Raw genomic sequence first — 11,615 nt, 5'->3', positions numbered from 1 at the left:
TGTTCAATAGATTTCTTTATTGCATTTCTTTATTTTTTAAATTCATATATATACTTGCTCAATTATATATATAAATGTATATATAATTAGTTGAATTTCCTTGTTCAAGAATTATTGAGAGAACAATCTGTTTGTTTAGTTCAAATAGTATACAATTTGCTTAACTATACAATTAAAAAACAGTTTCGAAATCATAGCGATGAAACGAAATCGAAAACGATATAAACAATGGTTCGTATCCATTTCCTATAGCTTGCAGTATTTAATATTAATTTAGTTATTATTAATGCTTTGTTCATTGTAAAAACTTAACAAATGTTTTCCAAACTTCGTTTATTTGTTGCCCATCTTCGATCTCAATGTTGCCTAAGTTATGCATCTTATTATTTCCTGTGTTTGTTCTTACAAATATGAGGGCAAACTGCTTGCTGAGAGATATATGTTTATATTCAAAATGTACAAGAGAATTAGCTAATGACTTGCGCAAGTGAAATCAAAGGAAAATCGGGGAAAACAATTTGCAAACCTGTTTGTGTTTTTTAACCACTCCATTAAGCCTGTATGGTTTAATCCAACCACCCACTTAACCCCTCAGCTATTTGTAAACTTTGCCAACAAAAGTTCAAGTTAACTGAACGGAACTGTAAGGAATTCCCTGCCGCTTCTGGATTCTTTGTTTGTTTTTCATTTATGCAGTGGAGGGGGTTGGGACTACCAAATAAAATCTAATAGAAATAATTTGCATTTTAACTTGGCAGAAATTTTAAATTTTCCTTAAGGTTTCTTAGCTTGTTGATATGTGAGCCAACTTTTTGGGTTCAGGAAAATATAAGAAGCGATTCCTTTCCAGCTTACCGAGTAATCCCAGCATGTAAGTGAGTGATGAGTGCCAGCAGTTGGGAAATTCTGTTTGTTTTTCTTCGGCTTCAACCTGAACTTTTTCTTAAAACTTTTGCGTTTTTCTCTGAAGAAAATCATCACCTTTCCTATTTTTAGTTTCGGAGAAAAGTTAAAGTCAGCACGTGCCTGGCCTGAATGAATTTTTAAACAGCAGGTATGTACTTTTTGATTGGTTCCTGTTTAATTAGGTTTCCCAAACCGAGTTTGAATCGAAGTCCCCCATTATAAATATATCAAATTAAAGCTTTCAAGCCGAACTGCCCCTCGAGAACCGGGACAGCCGAGTCTTTACACAACGCATAAGGAACTGGCAAACCGAGTTATAAAGCATCTAGGTTTATATACACTTCTCGTCGCTTTAATATCTATGGCTTATGTAGAAAATGGATCGTTAGTAAGCTTGCATTCGGTAAAAACACTTTGTATGGTTAAAAACTTGGTTTCCGCTCTGTCTTGGCTAGCTCTCGATGGTAAAACGTTGTCGTCAAGCAATTGGATTATCTATATTTAGCTAAGGTTATGTTTAGGTTTGATATTGATAGGTATGTCGTGATATGGTCAACACAAATTGAGAGTCTAGGGTTAGCAATCGATCAGAGATGGCAGGATCGTTAATTTAATTTATTTCCTTCAAAAGGTCTTGTGCCTAAATGTGTTTATTGCTTTGATATTTGCCTTTTCATCTCTGATGTGGCTTTAATAAATACGATTTGAGGTTTGGAAAAAGTAAACTTATTTATAATAACAGTCAAAAGAGTGTAAACCTTTCAGCAGGTTCCGAATTTAGTTAAATCTTAGACCTCTGCTGAAAATCAAAAAAAAAAAATCGATATTTGATTAGGATAATGTCCAAGTTAATCCGATCCATCTGATCTGATGAATATATGATATTCATTTCGATACTTTGTGTTTTAGATTCTGGGAAAACCATAGACGATCTTCGATCAACGAACCTTCTGCCATCTCTGAAACACTCCTTTCTTAGCGAATACGTATGCGAAGGCTATGTATGATATCGAATAGATATTGCTTATTGGGGGATATGGGAATCGTGATTGGATAGATATCAGGTGGCTTGAGTCTCGTGGCTCCCGGCTTAGAGGAAGGCCTTCTTGCTGGTGTCCTGCGCCGTGGTTGTGGTGGTCGAGATGCCCGAATCCTTGCCCACACTCGCTGTGGTGGACACGGCAATGCTGGGCACCGAGGTTGGCGGTGCTGGTGGTGCAGTGGCGGTCACTGTTCCCGTGGTTCCAGTCCCAGATGTCGTCACCCCGCCGGAACTGGGAGGTGGTGTGGCTGCCAAGGGGTGTGGGTATGCGGGGCTGAAACGTGGGCTTGCCCATGGCCAGGGCAGGATTGAGATCCAACATTGTCCTGGGACTCATGGCCACAATGCTTGCGCCCAGCGGACCTGCGAAAAGTTGAGCAACTTTTTGTTTTAACCCCGCCACAGAAAGGATTATCAGTTTCGGTTGGATAGGAAGTAGGTGGAGTTATATAGCCGGAAACAATAGATAGATATATAGTAGTGGGAGTCCAGGAAGAGTAAGAGAAAAACAGAGAAAGAAAAAGAGAGAGAAATAAATATTATTTTCATTAAGTCGGTTAGTCAAGCTGGAGAGTCCAAATTCGGTAAACTTTGAATTTTACTATGGCAGGTGGGAGGCAACTTTTCTTTTTGTTTTTTTTCGTATTATTATTTGAAAATTGCTGATGGTAATTACTGGGTGCACTTGGTTACTACGATATACGAGGTGTGGGGTGGTTTTTTGGGGGAAGGTAGGTAGGTAGGGAGGTGTAACACGAACACGAACACGAACATCGCACACAACTATGGAAACACTAGTCACACTCTAAGACTCGGGTCAAAATTCGGGTCACATGCAGCATGCTCGGCAAATAAACACATATAACACACATAAGGCTAGAAACAATATCTGCAAACTACATTTGGCAAAGATTTCCGCTTGGGTGGATAAGTTGGGCTCAAGCAAAAGGGGGGGTAGGGGTCGGCGGGGGACAAACTTTGTAGAATCAAATGCTGGGAAATCGGATTTGTGAAGGTGGCTCTAGAGTTTCTGCTTGCTACGAACTAGTTTCGAAGTCTTTAAACTATTTTGACACTTTTAGTTGGGAGTTTTCGGGTTGGAAGAGAGCGAGAAAGTTGGAGGTTGTTAGGGGTAGATAAAAAAGGTTTCTTAACCAGCACACACCCGCCCAGCAGAGTCCGAGTTTTGGTTAGCTGATAGCATGATAGATGAACGAACCGGGGATTTCTTATTTCGTATATAACTGAGGTTTCGTTTTTTTGATTTCGTTTCGTTTTTATTTCGATTTTGATGCTGAGTTTTTTCTTGTTTTGTGTCTTGGGCTGGCTTAGGAAATTACAAAATATCTTTCTGGTTCTGTTCTGTTTTCTGTCTTCTGTCTTAGTCGAAACTGAAGGCCATATCTGAAATACAAGAGTTCGAGATAATACAAAGTTGTTTCCATGTTTTTCGATCAAGTTTACATAGCTAAGGGATCTCTGATTCGGGGCTTTGAGACTAAAACAAAAACTCACAAAATTACACACGCACACACACACACACAGAGAGAGAGAGAGAGAGAGAAGATACGGTTACAGATCTGAATATAGTAGTATATATAGTATCTTGTACACTGGTAACGAAGAAACGAACGAGCCAGAACTGAGGAACAACACGTACACGATATATATATAATGTATAATATTATTTATGTAAAGATAGGTGGAGAAATAGAGAGAGGAAAACACGTAGAAAATTACATATTGTAGTTATATATACGATTATATAGCAGGTTGGAGTGGTAGTAGTAACAGTAGATAGCAGCGCCGACACGAGTAATCATAGTAATCATAGTAACCATTCGGGTATTCATAGGCTATACGAGTATCATATCTATGGCTATATGACATCCAGTATTGTGCTTTCGAGATCCACGTACCACGATCCGTTTTAGTTTATATATATCCTCGAGATCCACGATCTTAATCCAGTCCTCGAGGTTGCGTTCTCTCAAGTTTTCCTTCGTTTACTCATAGATCAGTTTGCCAAGTTCTTATATAGAAAAGATCATCACGTTTAGGCTTGGAAGTAATGGTATGGGGGCTATTGGTTCTTCAGCTGGATCTGTTGGGGCTGCTGTTCGTGGTTCTTGTGGTTGCTGTTCGGTGTTCGGTGGCTTAGAGCAGCCTGCTCTTTTTGCCATCGCGCGGTTTGCCAATCATGGTTGTATATTCATCTATTTACACGAGATTTTTGGGGTTTGGATTGGATCGTTTATCAATAAAATAAATTATATTAAAGTAAACGAAAGTGTTCGGAGTAAAGGAATCAACATGAAAAATCAAAGGTTGAGAAGGGTATACATAATAAAGAGTCTCGTATCTGGGTATGAAAATCATTGAGTAAAGGGCTTAGTTTATTTATATAGTAAATATATATATATATAAGTTGGTAGTATACATATTCTTGTATTTTGCTGACTCAATTTGGTAAGGTACATCCTAATCTGATTGGGGCGATGACTTTGAATATACAAGTATGCCTTCGATGGATGGGGAGAGAGTAAAGGTCTGCATATTAAGCGATGTGGAAATGACTTGAATCTTTGGCCTTATGGTTAGAGCTTAGAGAGGAATTGAGATCGATGAGTTTGAAAGGGAATATAGATCTTAATCTGAGATAAATCTTCATATAAAGAACACATTTCCCTTTTCATTCCCATCGAGTTGCCAGTCTAACACCATATTTTGCCATTTGAATGATTTGCGTGAAATGAAAGCTAAGCTCGAATAAAGTAATAAACTGGATTATGAATAAAGAAGCCTTGTATGGATGGTAATTACATAGAGTACATATATACACGTACACGACGAATGCTATTTTATATAATGGATAGAGTAGCCGAAAAGGGGAAGCACACCCAAGATCAGGGTCGTTGAGGGTCAAAGAATCGTATGACTGGCAGCATTAACTAGGCTCTTAGTTTAGTAACATTTGCTATTTATATTCATTTGCCAGGAGGAACTGCGAGACGGCACAAGGGATAACGAGTATTTATTACTGGGTTGTGTATTGCAAGTTAATCCATTGAACTTTCGATTACTTTCGAACTGAGGGTGCAGCTGTGCGAGCTTTTAAAGACAGGTTAAGAACTTGGTTGGCTTGCTTTAGTTGGCTTACTCGTTACGGTTTTTGTACTTTTAGTGGTATATTTTTGTTTTGGCGGTGCCTGTTTGAAGCGCAGCTCGTTTTCGAATGGTTTTTTACTTGGTTTTTGTTGGTGGCTTTGGCTTGATGCTTGCTCTTTGCTTGGATTGTGGGTATCGGTGTGGTGTGACTCCATGGCAGGGACACACAAAGACTCACCTGACTTGGGGCTGACCAGGTCCTTCGTTTTATTGTTCATGCGACGTGGTCCAGTTCCGCCGGATCCCATGGGACCGGAATGGGGACCCGAGCCCGGGGTACCGCAGCCACTGACACCGCCAGGGGCACCTGCAAAGTGCAATACAAATATTTTTGTTATTTTGGCAGATTCCTTAACGATTCTCCCTTCTATTGATTCCTATAAGTTAAGTTGAATCAACAATTTTATCTTTATTTCATGTATATCTTTATCTCTGTTTGATTCATAAAAGCCTGTAAGCCTTTTTATTATCAACAATTCAAATGGTCTTGTTTACAAAATCAATCATGATTTACGATATATTTAGGCGATTCACCGAAACATTGTTAATATCAATCAATCATCGAATAAAAGTTGAATGTTTTGAAATTGATTGAGATTATCTTTATTCGGCTGGCCATACTTGAGCTATTCGATATCAGTTTTATGTTTGGAAATGTTTAAAATATTACACTAGTTACTATTATATACCTCAAACTACAGTCTAGAGATGGACTCACCTGGCAGTCTGGGTTGCCGCGGCTGTTCCACGGGAAGCACTCGTCTCCGCTTCTTTGGCAGTTTGGCCCTGGCCTGCGTGTGCGAGTAGTACATGGCGAAGTTGCTGACGATGACGGGCACTGGCAGTGCAATGGTTAGTACGCCGGCAAGGGCGCAAAGGGCACCCACGAACATGCCGATGTAGGTCTTGGGCGCCATGTCCCCGTAGCCGACGGTGGTCATGGTGACTAGGGCCCACCACAGGCCCAGCGGGATGCTGTTGAAGTCATTGTGCGGATTCGGCTGGATGCGCTCCGCGTAGTAGACGAGGCTGGCGAAGATCACGATGCCCAGGACGAGGAAGAACACCAGCAGGGTTAGCTCCTTGGCCGAGGCCCGGAACGTCTGGATCAGAATCTTCAGGCCGGACGAGTGGCGCGTCAGCTTGAACAGACGCATGATGCGGATGATCGAGAAGAACTCGAGGATGTCAGCGTTCTCCAGGTGCGATGCGAACCGCTGAAGCACTAGATCGATATAAAAACTAAGCGTCGCTATGTAATCTATGATGTTAACAGATGACTTGATGAATTCACACTTGTTCGGCGATGAGATAAAGCGCACCTGATAAAGGAAAGTAATCAATCGATTAATTAACCAATTAGTTTTGAGTTACTTACCAATATTTCAAAGGTAAACCAGGCATTGCAAACGCATTCAATATAGAAGAAGGCTATGTGCGCATTGGTCTGGGTTTTGTCCAGAAACCAGCCGTTACTTCCATTGGCAGTTTTCACTGTAATATTCCGGACGATGGGCACCCGCATGTCGGGGTGGGTCTTCAGGCAGAACGACAGGATCGAAATGCATATGAAGAACACCGAAACCACGCCAATGGTCTGCAAGATAAGACATTTATGAATGATTAATGTCGTACAATGCCTTGATATGCTTTCGCTAAGCACTAAAAATAGTCGCCATATATGCACTTTCATAAAGAAATCTTAAGCACTTTTGTAATTACTTATTAGATGGCTTTTAAAACGAAATTTTCAAGTGGGTGTGCTCTTTACTCATTCGTGAAATTGTTGAGATTATTTATAGCTAATTGAAAATGGCATTTAAGTGCAGTTTTATATATGGAAATACCAAGTGATGTTGATAAATGAAAAAATCATAAAGACTCATTCTTATAATACCAAAGGAAGGTTGCCTTACCTTAGCTGCATTGGAACTGTAGGGCTCATCGAACAAGGACCAAATGCGTGGCTTCATCTCCTGCCACCAGGATATAGTGCCTTTGTAGTAGTCCTCCTCGAAGCCGAATTTGCGTGCCAATTCCTCTTCGGACGGTTTTTCCGTATCCAGATCGAGACGATCCAATACGGCCAGGGTTTCTTGGGTGTCGCGATGCTGCAGGTTAAACATCATGAACTTAGTTAAAGAGCGAAAAAAGGATTTAATGAGGCAATGACTTACCTGCGTATACGTCATCCAGCAGCAGGGCTCCACTTGGTTCGAGTCTAGGCCCCAAAACTCCAATTCCTCCTCGAACAGCGGTCCGCATACATCCGTAGGATAGTGCAGTTTGCCGGTTCTGGAGAATCAACAGAAACATTATGAAAGGATATACATAGAGTGTACAGATAGCAGGAAAATGACCTGTAATAGTTGAGCACTTGTGCGAAGACTCCCGGATGCCGATCAAAGAAGTACTCATTCAGTATCGGGTCATAGTTGGCCAGGGCCTCTGTCAATCGCGACAATCGCGTAGCCGGAATCTTCTTCAGCGTGGCCTTGTAGGTTTCGTGCCTAATGCCACCCACATTGAGCACCACCCGGTTCTCCGAGTCCATATTGATCAGATTCATGGCTGCATGCGCATAGTGTTGCATTTTTTTAGGTATATAAGTCATGGTCTTGGTCAAGAACTCAAAATTAAAGCTTGTTAAAAAGTATTTAAAACTAAAAAACTGATTGAAAATGTTTTTTTTTCTGTGTAATTTGGTTTTCAGTGTAGGATTTTGAGTGCTTTTTTGTTTTGTTTTCCGCTCTTTTGGTGAGAGTCTTGTGTGGGTTTAATGTCTGTTCTTTCTTGGGATTACTTTGTTTTGATTTGCTCTGGCCAACCTGAATGCTTTTCGTTGTCCTTGCCCACGGTTTTTGCAGTTAAGTTTGCCTTCGTCCAAGGCACCAGACTCTCCTCTCACTTCCTCCGATCCACTCTGCGGCACCCACTGGGGATCAGGTCTCAAGACCTCGGACCACCACTTGAAATCATTTGGACAGAGGTTAGGAAAGCTCCTGAATGGTCCTGGGATGTAGGCTACTCACTAGGTTGGTGTTGGATTGGACATAATGGCGCTGAAAGATAAGGGATATGAGGATTAGGATTTATATACTTAAGTAATTATATATTCTTCTAGCTTCTTGACATAATTACGCATTCAAAGACGTAAGATACCTTTCTTTTAATGGTTCATAATTATGAGTTTATGACCCAGGCACATGTGCTGAGTAAAGAGTCGGTTCATAAAGGCCATTATGTACGCACGCACGACTATTTTGGGAACGGAGAAACCACAAAGTACATGTAACACTTTACAAAGACCTATTTATTAAAACTAAAAAATGCACTTATAAGTAAAGTTCGTATAAAATATTTCCACAATTTGGCACATAAACAAATCACCTGACCTCGCCCCCGAATGTTAGGCATACAAATCATCGAATCTAAGACAATATTTTCTGTATACAAATCATTGGGAAATTCATATATTTCATATTACTTGAGATGATGGCCAACTTTCGCACATCTTCAGCTTGTGGCAGAATACAGGAAAGTGTGTTTACTTATAAAGCAATGGATATAGATCAGTGATTCCACATCCCTATGATTCAGTTATGTGCTAAGTGTGCCGTATGGATTCGCTGGAAGTTAGTTTCTAACTTTACTCTTAGTTGATGTATTGCATCCGATGGATGATTCGATGCCTGGATTCACCTTATTTAGCGAGTACTTCTACGCCGCATAAATATTTAGAATCAACAAACTCATCGCTCGGACTAGGGCCATTTATTTGGAAAATAGGCAATAATATTCGCTTCGATTGAATTGACCCATTAGCAGCTCGTGAAGCGCATCCCACTTGGGATTATTTTCCGTTCTTTTCCCAGATCTAACTAAATATAGTCCAGCCGTATCATCGATAGCGTCATCGAATTCGGAGAGTGGCACGAATAAAGACTATGTGCTATTCTAGTACATGGCAAAGAATTAAATAAAAGGAGCTAAACGTAACGGAATAATGAAATTGCCTTTCGTGATTTGCACAAAAGCCAAATATTTGTTCTTAAACAATATTTAGTTTTGGCGCTGCATTGTTTACACTCTCGCACGCACAGATACAAATGTATCTGGATAGCAGTAGGCACAGTTGCGGTCAAGAAAGTAATTACAGAATGCTTTGATCATTCAAAATCTTTCGATTAAAATGATAATCGTTTTCAAAATGCAAATCATCATTCGTGATAAAGAAAATAATAGTTTAAGAGCTAAATTCCTTGATGGGGCAACCAGTGCTATTACATTGGCCGCAACTGTATACACATGATGTACACAAAGTGAGCAACAGCGTCTTGTCAGCCTGCCTTTTTGGTCCAACTGCCATGTCCGCCCGCCCAGGTCCGTCCGGGCTGTTCTGTTTCTGTTGTCGATTCTCATCATTGTCCATTGGATGTTTACTCGCAGCCGGCTGCCCCTCAATTTCGATTCTCGATTTTCGAATCAGCGCCATAAAAATACAAAACAACTCACACAATTTTCATGAGGCTTTATAAACAAAACAAACAAGCCAAACACACGCTGAGGGCAGTTTTCCTGTCCGGAAAAGTGGTGGAATTCAGTTGCAATTAATGCTAATGATTATGTTATACACACTCTGCTGCCGTTTCGGGATTGCCAAACTCTAGCTTGATATGCATGGGCTTAAACTACTGCTAGATATGCTGCTACTGTATGTACTACGAATTTAACCGCATTATTTATTCACTTCTAATGAGCGGTGGAGAACTTGGAAGCTACCCTAAAAAACACACACTTCTTGGCCACAGAACCAGAAGTATTTAAAATGAGTTTCGGCTCTTTTTTTCCCTTTCACAAATGTTTTTTATACCGAATTTCCTTTCCCCCAGAAAGAACATTACACGCAAGTAGAGTAGTTAGAAGGTGGCTTAACTGCCTCCTGGGGGGAAAAATGGAAACTGGGTGGGAAATGTGGGGGTGCACACACAGTAGGTCAGGAGTGTTTTGTAAGTAGCGTGTTTTTGTTGTGGTATGAAGTTGACTGCCTCGGTTAACTTGGCGTATACTTGATATACACACACACAGCAGGACCTACACGTGTGTGTTGTCGTCGCGCACGCATCGATTTTTCCGTTTTTTGGTGTATCACAAACTTCCTTATTGTCCGACTTTAAAGGCAAGCCCAAAAGGAACTCCTCGAGCCGCCCAGACACATATTTCTCATTTCTGGCATCTTATTCACCATTATGGCCAGTATGAAATCCATATCCCAATCCATGTCCATGTCTTAATCCCGCCTTCGCCGATTTCTCACCTATTCTCTCATCCTGCGTCCTCGTTACGCTCTGCCCATAAACATAGTTCCGATACTGGGACTCTTATGGGGCCCTGCCCGCAGGAAAACTCAGTGAAAGCGCAGGAAAACCACCGTTTGGGGCTTGAAGTTGAAGTTGAGGAAAATGGCAAAACTAAACTGAGGACTATTCCACTACTGAACTACACTCGATTTCTTTTTGGGGCGCCTCCTTCCTCTTTTATTTCTTTCTTTCCGGGGAGTAGGCCGTCCGATCTCTTCGCGCGCGCGTTCCGAACCGTTCGAGGCGATTTTACAAACTGAAAAGGAATCCGAACAAACCGAACCAACACCGATGGAACTTCCATGCTCCGTCCTCTTTAGAGGGATGTTGATGTTGTTCTTCATCTCGTTGCAATTCGCTCACAGGCAAGTACATGCGCAGTACCGTTTTTTTCGATTTCACTTTTCTTTTGCTCTGACATTTACTTCGGTGTGCCGCCAAAATGCAACACTGCGTATGAGTGATTTCGAAAGTGTTACAAACTAAGCCAGAACATGCGTCATACTTACATATGAATAAATCGAAATTGTTTTCAATCGCCCGGTAGCATAAATCATCTTCCAAAAATGTAGATTTTCTGGGATCAAAGAGAAATATAAGAACAGCCAGAACATGAACATGTTTGTCATCAAAATTATTTGTGAACTGATAAGCGCTTAGTATAAAGCTTAGCAGTCTGCCTGTGATGATCTTATTCCCGTCTTCTCCTTACGAAACGTCATCAAAAAATATCATTCTCAGATCAATTGGCGGAAAAAAATTGCTTTTTTAACAACCCTAAGGGTCCGTTAAATCTTAAAAAAATGATGCCTTACAGTTGACACCTTGACAGTCTGATCTGAAGTACAGAGGAATTAAATGAAATTAGGAAACAATTAATTTATAATTTTAATATATATTTTTTTTATTTATTATCTTAATAAGCCAGAACCTGAGTTATACTTATCTAGGAATAATTCCAAATGGTTTTCAATTGCACAGCAGCACACATCATATTCCAAGATTGTAGGTTATCTGGGATCAATGTGCCATATAGGGTATAACAGCCAGAACCTGCCCTGTATTCCATCAAAGTTAATTATAGACTGATAAGCACCTAGAATAACGTATAAAACTATAGCAGACTGCCCGTGATGATT

General features: G+C 40.5%; 1 protein-coding gene across 1 annotated transcript; it reads right to left on the bottom strand.

Moving 5' to 3' along the window:
• Nucleotides 1-1,893: 1,893 nt before the first annotated feature.
• On the bottom strand, nt 1,894-10,742 carry LOC108110934 (potassium voltage-gated channel protein Shaw). Its single transcript, XM_017220226.2, is given in 10 exon segments — nt 1,894-2,206; nt 2,208-2,311; nt 5,295-5,423; nt 5,835-6,438; nt 6,495-6,713; nt 7,033-7,227; nt 7,294-7,411; nt 7,477-8,084; nt 8,149-8,178; nt 10,434-10,742. Coding segments are annotated over 8 exon segments (1,833 nt in total). The 5' UTR covers nt 7,731-8,084; nt 8,149-8,178; nt 10,434-10,742; the 3' UTR covers nt 1,894-1,996.
• Between the last annotated feature and the right edge of the window lie 873 nt (nt 10,743-11,615).

Source organism: Drosophila eugracilis, unplaced genomic scaffold, assembly GCF_018153835.1.
Source record: "Drosophila eugracilis isolate 14026-0451.02 unplaced genomic scaffold, ASM1815383v1 contig_2152, whole genome shotgun sequence".
NCBI classification, from domain to species: Eukaryota; Metazoa; Arthropoda; class Insecta; order Diptera; family Drosophilidae; genus Drosophila; species Drosophila eugracilis.
Note: the sequence above shows the minus strand (reverse complement) of the source record. Positions and strands in the feature narration are given on the sequence as shown.